The 14,658-nt window shown below is 51.1% G+C and overlaps 1 protein-coding gene across 13 annotated transcripts in view; it reads left to right on the forward strand.

The window, feature by feature from the left end:
• The window catches only part of GRAMD1B (GRAM domain containing 1B), a 247,550-nt gene extending 237,483 nt beyond the window's left edge, over window positions 1-10,067 (forward strand). For all 13 annotated transcript variants that reach the window (XM_079930629.1, XM_079930631.1, XM_079930622.1 and 10 more), the window contains 3 exons: window positions 3,518-3,625; window positions 3,944-4,061; window positions 6,588-10,067. In XM_079930629.1, the coding sequence (XP_079786755.1) occupies window positions 3,518-3,625; window positions 3,944-4,061; window positions 6,588-6,677 (316 nt within the window). In that variant the 3' untranslated portion in view covers window positions 6,678-10,067. The remainder of the gene's footprint in view (window positions 1-3,517; window positions 3,626-3,943; window positions 4,062-6,587) is intronic.
• The last annotated feature ends 4,591 nt before the right edge of the window (window positions 10,068-14,658 follow it).

Below are 14,658 nucleotides of genomic sequence, written 5' to 3' on the forward strand. Positions count from 1 at the left end.
TGCCTCTTTGCTGCTTTTTCTCTGTTTTACTCAGCACTTACTGTATGCTAGGCCTTCAGGATTCAGAAGAAAATGCTGCATGCAGCCTCCATGCCCTTCAGGAGCTCAATTTCAAGTGGGTCAAACAGACAGGAGATTCACAGTTGCTACACTGTTGAATAAATGCTAACATAGAGATGCCACAGAGCATTTTAGGAGCCCATTCATTTGTTTGTGACAGACGTTCTGGGTGTCTGCTCTGTGCCAGGCGTCGGGACTGTGCACTTACGGGGCCCACCCTTTGGCAGGGTGGCCGGACACAATCGATGACTAGAGTCCAGGAAAAGTGTATGCTTATTTTAATATAAGCCGTGTATGATCACTGCCATAATGCTGTAAAGCTGTGGGCTCAGTAACTTGCGCAGAAGGATGCTGGGCCAGGGAGCAAGTTCGTTGAGAAACATGAGGGTGTAGATGGGAAGACAGCTTTCTGAAGTGTGAGCCCAGAGCCTGCTCAGGACTTTGGTAAACCTTGAGTAGGAGCAGCTTGGACAGCTAAGTACAGACAGCTCCTCCGCTTGGCCGGGCCCACTGCCTGGCTGCCCAGCCCTTCCTGCCTGGGCTGTGCTGTGAGACGTGGCGGCATAGCTTGGGGGGTGCTCAGGAGCTGCCCAGACGCTGGCTCTACCAGGTGTGCACCAGGCGTTAGACTGTGCGTAGCTCTGTCCTGCTTCTGTGACTCCCACCCCACCCCCAGCCCTTCATGCCTTCACTAAAGTATTGTTCAGGATTGCAGAAGCAGGGGCACAGCTCTGCCCACAGGAATCTGGGAAGGAAGCCCTGGACTGACATGGTTGGATTTACACTTAAAAAAAAAAAATATATATCACTCAGATGGCAGTATGGGGCATGGGCTAGACAAGAACGGACTGGAGGCAGTGGGGGCCAACAGGAGTAAACGGCAGTGATCTCGGCGGGAGGGGCTGTCACACTGAGATGAGGGCCTCCTGGGGCTGAGAGGGCCCCGAAGGTGAAGGCTCCTTACACCTGGTTACGTAGCGAAGGAAGAGGCCTTCCTGATCTGCGTGCCTGTAGATGGTTGTGTCATGGACAGAAACCTGGAACTTAGAGGAAAGTTGTCACAGAAGATGCCGTCAGTTCCCGATGTCTCTGAGCTGCCATAGATTGTTCAGGCGGATGTGACAGATAGATATTTCTTGATGTGGACCTGGAGCTTAGGAGGGAAGTTCAGGCTGCAGTTACAGATTTAATTGTCGGTAGCGTTAGAGCCATGGTGGGAATGAGAGTGATCATCGGAGGAGAGTATGGAGCGTGAGGAAGGAAATGGGCTGAGGACAGACCTGGGGACCACGCAGGGAGAGGGGCCTTTGAGGGTCACGAGGGGGGCTCTTTTGCTAACCTTACCTGAATATGTAACATAAAAGTAGATGCAAAAGTCTTCCGACTATGGCATAAGAAGCCAACCTATTTTTACACAATTAAACGCAAGGACAACCGTAAAGCCAGCAGAATTCATGTTTAGCAGCATCGTTTTAATGTGATTCATCCATTGTTAAAACTAAATCTCTGATGTTGATTTTGGTCAACAGAGAACTCTAACCTTGGGTTAGTTCTGTTTAAGCTCCCTCTGTGTTTTGTCATTATTTAGTAGAGAAGGCCAGTGGCCTGAGTAAATTTTATAGCATATTAACAAACATTGGTGCTTTGTTAGTTTAGGATAATTGGGCCTCGTCATTCAACCCTAGAAGGCCCAGGCATTGGGTCTGCTCCCAGCCTGTGAGTGGAACCTCCTGGTACAGTGCAGGTTGCCCTGCGTCTTAGAGGCCCCGGCTGCCATAAGCCTGCCCTGTGGTGACCCCAGCCTCCCACCTCTTCTCCGTTTAGACCACCCCCAAGCCTTCACTCGGGAAGCAGGCAGGGGTGTCCCTTGACCTCCACTGAGCACAGACAGGACTGTAAACACAAACCCAAACGCAAGTACTAAGATTGTGTGCAGCACACTCTGAGGAAGTGGCATTCAGGTGGTCCAGGCGTCCTGATGCAATTAAAGGTGGTATCATTGAAATTCAGTACAACATTAAGAAGTTCTCGTGGAAAACTCAGGAGAGCCCCGAGAACACAGCTGAGTAGCCCCAGGGATTTGCAGCTGCTGCTCTAAGGAATGCCGCCTTCCGTAGTGCTGGAAGCCCAGGTGAGAAACACAGTAACACACACCACACACACCACACACCACATGCAGCACACACTTTGAAAGGTCAGAGGCTTAGTATAGGTTTTCTTTCTTTGTTGGTCTTCTTTCCATCTATTTGTTTTATCTTCCCATTTTTGTCATTCTTTTTCCTGTGTGTCTGTACTTCCTCCTTTAATGAAAATAACTGCTCCTTGTGGAGGGCTTCACGTACATTCCTTCCATGCACATAACAACCTCAGCAGGGTAGGTATTATTGTCCTGTTGAAGGAACTGGCTTTCAGTGAAGCTAGGAAACTTGATTGAAAGTTGAGATGTTTCAGCAGTGAGCCAGGCTTTGTGCCCAGTTCTGCGTGTCTGCGTCCTCTCTTTCCCAGAGCTTTCATCTCTCCATCCCACGAACCTCTGTTATAAAATGATCTTTAGGGCACTGAGGCCAAGAGAAGAGAATTCCCACAGGCCTCAGTGACTCTTCATCATTCCCCACTGGGTCCCCCGGCCCCTGGTTTTCCTGCCACCTCCCTGACTCTGAGCACTTCCAGCCCATCCCTGAGAAGCCTCGACTGGTCCTCGTGCCCCGTGCAGGGCTGTGGCAGGCGCACGGAGGAGACGGCAGCTCTCGGGCAGTTGTGCTAACATCTGGGAGGCGTATCGGGGCAGAGCTGGGAATCCCACTGGAATTCCTCCCCCGGTTTGGGTTTGTAGGAGGAACCTTGTCTCGACTGATCACCCTTGAAGTGCTAAGAGTCTGTGTACAGTTGCTCCCCGCGCCCCTCTTCCTTCCTGCTAGATGTCCCCATCCTGCTGTGTCTCTGCTCCTGCCCTTTCTTTGTCCTGGACGCTCACTTTCTCTCTGCCTCGGGTCGAGCGGGCTTCCCCTTCCCCACACGAGCCTGTTTCTAACCTCTGCCTCCTCCCTGTTTTTCTTCCTTGCTCGCACTGGGATCTGTTTCAGGTGCTGACTCTGTGATTGCTTCTTTTACCCCATCATCTCTTTTCCTCTCCATCTTACCTCGCTTCCCCCAGCACCCAGGTTCCGGGTGACTTGTATGTCTCTCCCTTCTGTTGCGTTCACCCCACACGCCTCTCCACGGCCCTTTCCTGGCCCCTCCAGATGACACTGCTTCTCTCTCTCTCCCTCTTCCCCCCCCCACGCCCCCCGCCTCCGCTGCATCCCTCTGGCTCACTTAACCACTCCCTGTGATGCGTCGGGTGACCCAGTGGTCAAGGACAGCGGCCCCTGGGCGGGGGAGTGCCCGGCTCTGAGAGGGAGGGGCTCCCCCAGACGCCGGCTCATGGCTCTCGCTTTCCCCCTTGTCGTCTTCTTAGTCTGGTGCTGCTGGTCGTCCTCAACATGATGCTCTTCTACAAACTCTGGATGTTGGAATATACCACCCAGACCCTCACTGCCTGGCAGGGTCTGAGGCTCCAGGACAGGTAATCCTGGCCTCTCCCCCTTGCTCCCACCTTCACCCCAGCCAGTACTGTGTCCCGGCTCCTGCTTCCCAGTCTCCTTGGGACGGCCCCACTGCCCTTGGCCGGGGGATAACCCTCTGGGATGAGTGCCTAGGCAGGCTCTGAAAACTGTCCCTGTAGTTTCCATCTGCTTCTGATTTGGGGCACAGGGGAACCAGGGCACTGAGCAAAGGACAGAGCGCTCTGATGTGGCTGTCTGTCCCTTAGGGGTCTGGGCGCATAGGACAGTCGACGGGCCATAACTGCAGCTGCTGGGGTACCCCTTCTTCTACCCCACAGGTTACCCCAGTCTCAGACAGAGTGGGCCCAGCTCTTAGAGTCCCAGCAAAAGTACCACGATACCGAGCTCCAAAAATGGAGGGAGATCATCAAGTCCTCAGTGATGCTTCTTGACCAGGTGAGATGCCCCCTCCGTCCCTCCTTGCCCTGGTCTCACGGAGATGGGACTCCTGCCCTGTGCTCTGAGGAGAGCGCCATCTCCATCATCGTCCACCAGATGCCCTCCTCCCATTCGTTCTTCCCCCAGGCCATCCATTGTTCTAATTTTAAAGCCACCCCTGAGCGAGCTGTGGGAGACACCCGTGTATTCCCCAAAATTATGTCAGTGAAATAACACATTGGATTTGCAGTAGGAAAACTGTAGGTTAGATGGAAGGAGAGCTAATTTTTCTTCTTGGTAACCCATAATCTGACAGGCCTTGAAAGAGATAACCCCCTTTTCGCAGAGACTGCTCTTCCCAGAGGGCGTGTCTTTCTAACAACTCCTTTTGACGTGTGCTCCCCTCCCCCACCTCCTGCCCTCAACACATGCACAGGACACCCAACGCCCAGGCCGTGGCCCCTCCCCAGGGGCTGTGCTGAGAGTCTGGGAAGATGGCTGGTACCGTGTCTCCTTTTCATAACGTCTTCTTCCTGGTACGGTTTTCTTTCTGAAAAACTAGATGCGTCTTTTTAAAAAAGTCGTTCTGGGGCAAAATCAATAGTTAGCTTCATTTTATCAGACTGAGGTGGAATCCTAACCTTGCCACTGACTAGTTTTGTGACCTCAAGCAAGGGATTTAGTATTAGGGACCTTCGGTTCCTTCATTTATAAAATTGGAATTATAACCATTGCTTCGTGAAATTGCTGTTGCATTTGGTCTGATGGCCCGCGGGAGGCACTCATTAATATTCAACTTTACTTCCCCTTCATGGTTTGGTTTCTTAGCTCTAATTTAAGGAGAGAGAATTTTGATGCAGCTATCATGATCCAGGTTAATGGGTTTAGAGTGTCATGCATAACACTGGAGCCACGTTTAAGGAGGGCATTTTTTTTTTAACCAAACAAGGGCAGACAACACAGCAAGGAGTTTGGAAGCTCTGGCCTATCAGGAAGGCTTGAGAGAAGTAAAGATGTGCTCAGGAGCAGGGAAGACGCGTGGGTGAGCAGCACAGGCCAGTCTTCAGACGTTGGGGTCTGGCATCTAGAAGAAGGGTTAGGCTGCTGTGAACCTCCAGGGGACTGAACTAGGGCCAGAAGTTATAGGGAGTCGGATTTTTGAGTCATCAACGAAAAGCACGCTCCTTATGGGTAGAGCAGTCCAGCAATGGAACGGGCTGCTTTGAAGGACTGAAAGTGCTCAGAGGGCGATGTGATGATGTGGGGTGAGGGACTTATGAATTAAAGGCGGGGGGTAGTTGGACTGGATGACCCGGTCCCCTTCCAGCTGTGGAATTCTATTCAGGGTGGGTCTCCTTCAGAAGGAGCTTGGGGCAGGCAGACCTGTAGCCTCGTAGACTCGACTCTACAAGCATTAAGATCAGTGTCTCGTTCCGTTCCCTTGATTTTGTTTTTCGTTTTTCTTTTCCCCCTTTTTTGGGGGTTGGGGGTGCGGGGGCGTGCCACGCTGCGTGGCTTGTGGGATCTTAGTTCCCCGACCAGGGATCGAACCCAGATCCTGCCACTGAAAGCACCGTAGTCCTAACCACTGGACCGCCAGGGAATTCCCATCGTTCTGTCCCCTTTAAAAGAACATTAATGGGCCCTTCATCCCTCCTGATATCGAAGAACTAAAGAGACGAAAGTGACAGATTAGGCCGAGAGATCAGAGGTTCTCAAAATCCGTAACTGTTTACCTGTGAAATGTTAACCGTCCTGTGTTAACAAGGCAGCTTACCTAGAACCAGGGTAGGATTCTACCGCTGGAATTGTCCCATGTAAACTTCATCCCGTGATGTGGGATGTATCTATTTCTTAAAGAAGGTTAAGAAATTCAGTTAAGATTCAGTTAATTCAATGACATGGGTACAGCTAGGAGCCTACTCAGTTTTCTGCTTGGCACCTGGGGTGTACAAGGTAAGGATAAGACAGTGCAGTCCCAACACAGCTGAAACAAAGCCATTAAAGATGACTGCAGCGCAGAGCCCTAGTGAGGGGTCCATGAAAGGCCAGGAGAGAGAGAGATGGCTGTGAGCCAGAGAAAGTTTGGAGTTGTTCTGGGCCTTGATAGTAGCTGGGTGAGGTTGAATGGGCAAGAGAGGAGTCTGAGCTGGGGGAACAGTGTGGCAAAGGTACCAGGAGAGGAGGACAGTGTATTCAGGATCACAGGGAAACCAAGGCGAGTGAGTAGACCGATCAGTGGCGTCGGACGCGGGTCCTGATGGCAACAGAACGTTCGAGAGAATTCTTAATTTCGTGAACCAAGGACCACAAGTCATTGAGACACAGCACCGCTTACCCCAGGGGTTCCCAGGGCTCGATCGGCCGTCCCCCTCCAGCCTGAGACTGTGTCCCTTGAGAGCGGCCCTCGTTTCGGGAGCCTGCTGCCTTTAGCTGCCCGGCCTGGCGGGGGGACCTGCCAGACGTGGGTGTGGTGGGTGCTCTGAATGGAGGAGCCCACTGAGGGCACAAACCCGGGCTGGGGCGGGCTTCCCTGTCTTACAGATGAAGGACTCCCTCATCAATCTTCAGAACGGCATCAGGGCCCGTGACTACACATCAGAAAGTGAAGAGAAGAGGAACCGCTATCACTGACAAGGCAGGAGCGGGGGCAGCTGCAGGAGGCCTGTGCAATACATGTACATAGACCATATAAATATATATGTATAAATAGAGAGAGAATATAAATATATATATTATATACAGATTTTAAAAAGAGATGATGCCTATGTACCAGGGAGAAGGAGCGGGCCCACCCCCTGTGCTGGCCGGCGGAGGGGCCAGGAGGGCAGGGACCCCCTCTCAGCACCCACCTCCCCTGAGCCTCTTCCTCTCCGTCCTCTCGTCCCCACCCTTTCCCTCGCTGGCCATTCTTGGCTCTGAGAAGGGAGACGTGGAGCCAGAGTTATGCCTGTGAAGACCCTGGGGTCGTGAAAAGAAGTCTCAAGGGGGCATCGCTTAAGGTGCTTCACTCCCTAATCCCCTTTTGATTTGTTTCCAAAATAAACGAGAATCTTTTCTTCCCCACCCAACACTTCCCCAAGTGTTCTCTCGGGAACAAGGAAGCATCAGAAGCAGGGCGCAAGCTAAACTCTACCATATGAGGCCGCCCCCTGTATGTGGGCCGTGCACCGCGAGTCAGGTGCAGAGGACGGCGGGACAGCTGGGGAGGCTGCGCTGGAGGGTTTGGGCTTCGTAGCCACAGGTCCTGAGGGCCTGTGTTCTGAAGGGCATTCTCCTCCATCAGCCCCTGTACCTTCCTCTACCCTGCGTGGGGTGTGGACCCAATAAGGGCTGGGGATTTCTTACTTCCCCCCCCTCCCCCCCCTTCTCTCTGGTCTTTTCCCAGGCTGGATCTGGGTGAAGTGTCACTTTTTAGTGCCTAAAGCCCTATTTTTCCTCTGTGCCCTAAGAGCACATTGTTTATTCGTCAGGGTGGCAGCATTTTTGATCTTGTTAAACCTCTTTAGCGATTGTAAGCAAGTCAGGTCTGTGGCTCTAACCCCTTCCCTTAGAGCTGTCATTTGATTTCTAGGATGAATCAGGGTGTGTTCTAGGGCCTCCAGGGTTTGAGAGAGTGAATGCACTAGCCGTGTAAGAATTGTAGGGTCTAACCGCAGAACTACTATGGGTCGCGAGCACCTATATCCAAGCACTCTGGCGGCCAGCCTCATTTCCTCTCAGCGAGGAACCAGCTTAGTCAAGGGAGACAACCGTCTGAGACACTTTGCACATGAAAGAAGACCTAAGCCTTGGAGGGAATGGATTTGGCAAAGGTGCGTAGGTTTGGGCAGGAAAAAGCCAGATGGAGTCTACCCCACAGAGGGCCATTCCAAACCCTGTTTCTGAGAGTTGGGAGTGGAAGTTCTGGCAGAGGGAGTAACCAGCGCCTTCTCTAGTCTCTGGCCCCAGAGAGGTATGAGACCACTAAGGGGTAGAAAGGAGACCATGGGTTAGGAAAGTGGGTCATCTAGGGCCTTTTGGGGGCTGGCTCAGAACTGATGGCCTATCTGGGCAGGCTTACCATCCCTCACACACTAACTACTATCTCTCCCTGTGATGACCCAAGGAATCCTGCCAGCCCCGGGCAGAGCTTGTAGAGATTCTTGATCAGGAAAGGATTATGCCAATTTGGCAAGGAGAGCTCTTCCAGATCACTTGTTCTAGTGGACCCCTTGGTGGAAGGGGCAGAGGAAAGAAAGGTAGATTTGATCACTGATCTAGCCCAAAAGAAGAGCATGTTGTATTCTCTTGGACTGGCCTGAGCATCCCACTTTAGCGATTAAAGAAAGTTTTTGACTCTTCAGTCTGTCTGAGAAGAGGGCCTCATTATTGCCCTAAGGGCAGGATGAGAAGACAGAAAGAGACACACCCAGGCCATCCCCCCCAGGGGGAGTACGATGAGATAGATGATTCCATAATGGTCATCTAGAATGTTGATATCCCTTCTTTAGAAAAGGAGATATGAGCAAATGGAGTTGCATGTAATCCTTGTGAAGTGTGCATATGCCCACGGGCCAGCGGCTCAAGATCATATCTGTCCCTGTCCCTGTCCGGGACTTCGAATGGGAGACCCTGGTGAGGGTCAGGGTTCATGGGCTGTGAGCCAAAGAAGGAGAAACAGTGCAGGCTGCTAGGAATTTTCTGGTTGGAGTAACCAGAAGTCAAAATTATTCCCCGAAACTTTTGAAAGGAAAGGACACGTGATAAATTCTCTAATTTATTCCATACATATTTATTTATTTAAATTATTCAATTATTAAAGGTACCATATTGGGACCTTTGGGATGACTTCAAAAGGACTCTTTGCTGGGAGTAAGGTGGTATAGTGGGCCTGGCTACGCGGAATTGTCCGGCTTTTGCTTCACCTCTCGGGCCCCTCTCAGGAAGGAGTAGGTGACAGGGAGGGATGTCCAAGGAACCCTCTTGATTTCTGGGGTTTTGAACCCGGGAGACAGTATGTGCACGTGGGGAACATCTCTCGGCCTGCCTCGTTTCTAAGGATCAAGGATCGTTTGTGAGAGCTTTCTAGTCTAGTAATTTTTTGATTTTCAAACCAGGAGAAAACCAACAGCTGTGTTCACTCCCAAACAAAAGCTTTTCCCCTTTATTCAGGAACCTGTCAAAGAGAAGGGGCCTCTGCCCTGGCAGCTCAGTCTGGGAGTGAAACACGTAAATGATATTGTGACTCGTGGCTGGCAGCCCTGGCTCGTAAGCGAGCATTAAAACCACCATGTCTTATGTTATTTCTTCCAGCCAGGGCACTTTTTTGTTTTGTTTTCTTTGTTGTTGTTTGGCGTTTTTCACGTAAGATCTCAGTCATATAGGAGTCTTTCTGCGAGGACTCATGTGGTGAGACATCCGAGAGCTTGCACTCAGTTTCAAAGATTTTGCCGTTTCTAGACAGGTGAGAACAGCAGCGCGTCTGCACTCTACTCCTGCTGACTGGGGGGGAATTGATGGGACTGGTGTTGGAGAGGCCAGTCATGTCTGTAACTCTCTCCTTTCCCCCATCCCACTCCCTGGGACAAAGGGATAACATTCCAGGACAGCAAGGTCAGCAACTTAGAGCTCTCTGAAAGGGCAGCGAGCTGAGGGGTTCAGGGGACCTGGGCCTGAGTCCTGGCTCTGCTGTTGGGCAGATCACACACCCCCACACACATAGCCCCGGTCTCTGAGCCTCTGGAGCCTCATATGTAACAGGAGGGGCTTGAGCTAGACTGTCCCTAAGGTGGATTCTAGCTTTGACATGATCTTGGAGGCTGGGTCAGAGACTGGCGAGGCTGGGCTTTCTCAAGCTTGGAAGGTGCCCTGCCAGGAGAAGACAAGCCTTCTGGACTAGAGCCTCCCTGGAGTTTAGATGAGTCATAGGGCAGGGTCTGGGTTCCAGGAAATCCAGGGTAGTTAAATCTTCTTTACGCACTAGGAGGGGCAGGGAGGTCCAGTGAGAGGCGGGTGGGGGAGGGAGAGGGAGAAAGATGAAGCTTGCCGTATTGCTCGGTGTTAACCTAGGAGGGTGTTTCTTCCTTTGTTGGCCTAGTCTTACTTTGTAAGCGTCCTTTTGGACTTTCTCTCAGCTGGGAAGAGGAGGCTGGTGGCAAGGACACTGGCTTGGATTAAGCCCACCTTCCGTCCCTGGGCTGGGAAGCCTTCCATCCGTCTGTCCATCCTCCCTCCTCCTTGCTAGAGCAAACGGTGGAGAGAAGTCCTTCCTGCTTCTACCACCTCTCTTTTGTCTCCAGCTTTGTTGGGGTTTGGATTAAGTGTGAAGCTTTGGCTAAAATCCTTGGGTTGCCTTAGAGCGCTGACACTGAGAACTTGGGATTACAAGGAAGGGGGAGGACCAAGAAAGCGCAAGAGGAATGCTTCGATAGAAGTGGATTCTCTCCATTGCCCTGTCTGTGACCCAAGCTTGACCATGTCCATACGTTTGCAGGCAGCACGTCTAGGGTGAAATCTTGGAGGAAGGATTAGGGAGAGAATCTTTCTGGACTGTGTGGTCTCAGAAGTATCCTTTCTGCGCCATACCATGCTGTGTCTTTAGCTCTTCAGGGCAGCCAAGGCCAGCCCTTCCTCCCTAGGGGCCCCCAGGAGAAATAGCGCTCTCCTCTCTTCCCCCAGGTGGTAGGGCACCCCCTGACTCCACCTGCCCACTCCAGTAGGAAGCTTGAGGACCTCTCTTCCTGACTCTCTCCTCCTCCGTCCTTCGTCTCTAGGCTGTGGGACAATCATCCCATCCACCACTTAACACCCCCGACCCTCATCCCCCAGCTTCCAGCAGGCTGGCCCCACTCCCCTCCACCTCTAGGTTTTCTTCCAGAAGATGCATTTTTGGGTCCGAGAGGAGCACTTTCTGGAAGGCCACCTTTTAGCGGCCCTGCTTGCCTGACGTGCAGCAGGAACTTGCCCACGGCGCAGAGAGCTGCCCCCCGCCTCCCCACCTCTCTGCCCGCCTTGTTACCTCACTCCTGCTCCAGCCGTGGCTGCGATGGACCCAGCCAGCTTCCTGTTTTGGCGTTCCGGGGGAAGCTCAGGGGTCTGGGCCATCGTTTTCTGTTGCGACTTGAGGTCCTCAGCAGGCCTGGAAGCCTGGACTGGAGGCTTGGCTGCTGGCGAGAAGCACTTTGCCTGCCAAGAGGAGTTGATGCCAGACGATGTACCCGACATGTGAAGGCATTAAAGAACATTGTCACCTCTGCCCCTTGGCCCTCCTTGCTTCTCTCAACACGATGAGACACTGCAGAAGCAAAAAATGGTGGCCTCTGCACCAGGCAAGACAGCTGGCTGTGTCTGGGGAGTTGGCCCTGGGCTTGGGTGCCACGCACTGAGATGGCAGAGTAAAAGCAAGCATTTTTGCCAGCGACAGTGTGTGGCTCCCCACATTTCTCTGTCCTGCACTCTAGGGCCAGACCACTCTCTGCATGGACCAGATCATCTTCCCAAACCCATGGTGCTTTCCCCCCGACTCAACCTAGACTCCAAGGTGGGGAGGGATGGGTCCGAGGCCATTGCGGCCCCTGGAGAATCCTGACATGGGGGTGGGGGTGGGGTGAGGCAGAGGGAGCATCCCCAACCCCTGCCCTGGGCCATTATGGGAAAGAACACAGGTTGATTGCAGTTGAGTTGTCTGGCCATCTGTATTTGGAGCTATAACTGTACTTTGCCTGGCGCTGTGCGCAAGGTCTAAACACTTAACTGCTAGTACCTAGAGACCAACAAGGCTTCCGGTCAAATCGTCATGTAAAGTAGCCAGAGCCATGGAAGTACAGTATGAATTAAAAGCAAAAGTCTTGAACTACATGTAATAAACGGTGTGTGTCCATTGCTTGATTCGTTAGTCCTCGTGGCCCCAGATGTCTTTGGTCTTCCCAGGTGTGATCACAGCAAGCCCTGAAGGCATGTGTGCACAGGCACACACACAGACACACGTGCACAGCCAGGCATCCAGGACCTCCTTCCCAGGGGAGGGCGGCAGCCTGATGAAGTGGAACGGATGAGAAGTTTGGGAATCAGATCTGAGTCCAGATCGCAGCACCACTATTTACCAGCTGTGTCCTTGGGCCCCGACCGTTACTGCCAGCCTCAGTTTATTTTAGAGATAACATAAAATATATGTGTGTGTGTCTGTGTTTCTTAGTATAGTGGCTAGTACTATATGAAGATAATTTTATATCATTATTATAATCATTGTTAATGATTTTATATCATTATTAATCATTATTAATGATTTTATATCATTATTAATCATTATCAATCAGTAGTATTGTTGTTCTAGGAGTGTATGGTAGACTGAATCCCAGTGACAATTTCTTGTGTAACTTTTCCCTTTTGGGGCCTTGGCACTTCTAGGAAGACACACATTGGGGGACAGCGTTGCTTTATTTCCTTAATGTTAGCCAACCTGGTAAGGGAGTGGGGTCCCTCCCTTCACTAGGTCTTCCTTGCTGGGAGCCCCTCACCAACTTGCTTGATGTCATTCAGGTGAGAACACTCTGGCTCTTGGATTCCTTTGTATTTGGGTAGGGAAGGAAAGAAGGGAGACAGTATGTTTAATTCTAGACTATTAAATGTATTTTTCATTCTCTGGGCATATATCCAGTGATTGTGAGTTCAGGAATTGATGTGGGCTGGGGAGGCAGGTAGAAGCCATAGTATGTGTAGCAGACACACACCGTGGAGCAAAACCAGAGCAAGCAGTGTTTAGAGACACTTTATTGACATGAACAGGGAGTTTACTGAAAAACACCACATACAGGCATTAGGTTGTTGAGAGCTTGAGTGGTCAGGAACAACATTTCTAAAGTTCAGAAAAAGATTGGCTGTGGAAAATCAAGAAAAAGCCACACGAAGGTGACAACACGGTGACGAGTTCCATGGCTGTACGAATTTGCTGATTGTGTTTGGTGCCTCACAAACCTACAAGCGCTCGTCCTTCAGTGCCTCCCTCCCTGTCACTCTGCCCAAAAAAGAGGAATACCAGCTTTGAGGCTTCGCTGGCCTACGATAGGGGTTGAGTCTGAGCTACAGCTCAGACTCGCTTCAAATGTGCATCTACTGGGTCCTACTACAGCCTCAAGTAAGGGGAGGGGTGCCAAACATGGGTCGTCTGCCATGGTAGAGTTTTAGAGACTAGGAAAGGCTTGGATGATGATATTTTTAAAACCTAAGGGCGCAGGGCACACTCGGTCTAGACTGGTGCCCGACGCAGAGAGGGTGCCGAAATGCAGAATGAATGGGTGATCGGAGTAATGACACCAAGTACTACACAGATACATTTGCCGTGACTGGGAGGACTCACTGGGTTGGGGGCTTTTCATTTACAAAGGGATGGGAGAGGAAGGTGTTTTTTGTTTTAGTTTTCCATTTCCGCTTGGGAAGGAGAGCCAAGGTATATTCTGAAATGGGTCTAGCTCCTTGCTGCTGCTTCCTGCCAAGATGCAGTAACACGGCCTTTTCTCTCTGATTTATGTCAGGTGGGTTCACAGATTCTGAGATGGGTATGTTTTCCTTTTTGATCCCGTAGTTCTGGGGGGAAAAAAGGAGCTACTCTCTCTTCTCTTAACCATTCATAGCTCTATACATATTTTCAGCACATTCCTGCTCTGAAAAATTCCTTTCCTACTAACATTTCTAGTTTGGCATCTAAGGAGAAACCAGAAACTCAAGAGAGTCAGAAATCCGGGCGTGTGGGTGTTTGGGGGTGGTGACTCTAAAGGACAGTGCTTTTAGATGGACTGAAAATAAAGGCTGGTGTTGGGACAGGTGCTGACCGTCAAGGTATTTCCACACGAGAGTTGGGGCTGCGATGCAAGGCTGAGCTGACGGCAAAGGTCCGTTGGGCGAGGTGCTCACAGGGCCAGCAGAGTTGAGCAATGAAGGTCATGGCTGTTAAGCCCAAGGGAGGGAAAACCAGACCCAGCCGAGCTGGCCTTGAGGGAATTGTATTATTAAGCATCAGTCTGGGGGAATTATCCAGCACCAAGACAACAGGTGGGGTTCCTAGAGTGATGATAGCCCTTGAGAACGTTTCTAAGCCCTTTAATAGAACAGCATACCAGATAGAGCTTCCAGAGCAGTGCACGTTTATCTGGGTCCTTTGTAGGAATATCCGGGGGAACAGGGAGGGAGTGAGGATTTGAAGTAGGCTGGTGATCACAGTACCTTGTGGATTTATAGTCATGATCAAGTCTCCCAGGAAGGAGTTTAATTGCAATTCAGGAGAAATAATGAGGTACAAACCAACGAGAAAGGGGAAACGAACATGAGATTAAGACTCTGAAAGCACAGTTTTAGCATGGACCAAGAAGCAGAGTGGTAGAGGAGCAGTGGAGTGGGGTTAGGGGTGAGCGAAGATGTTTAACATCTCAGGACAAGCAAGAGAGGCAAAGATTAGATGGAAGTAAAAAAAAAAAGAAAAATGAGAGGAAAGGAAGCAGCTATGGTCTCAGTGGAAAGAGAGCTGGGCGAGGGCTCAGAAGACCTGAATTCCAGCTCTCTGTTTACCCACTATATGAACTTAGGATTTGGTAAAGCTTCTTAACCTCAGACAGCATGTTTCTTCATTTGTTAACGTATT

The sequence above is a fragment of the Stenella coeruleoalba genome, assembly GCF_951394435.1.
Source record: "Stenella coeruleoalba genome assembly, chromosome: 8".
Classification (NCBI taxonomy): domain Eukaryota; kingdom Metazoa; phylum Chordata; class Mammalia; order Artiodactyla; family Delphinidae; genus Stenella; species Stenella coeruleoalba.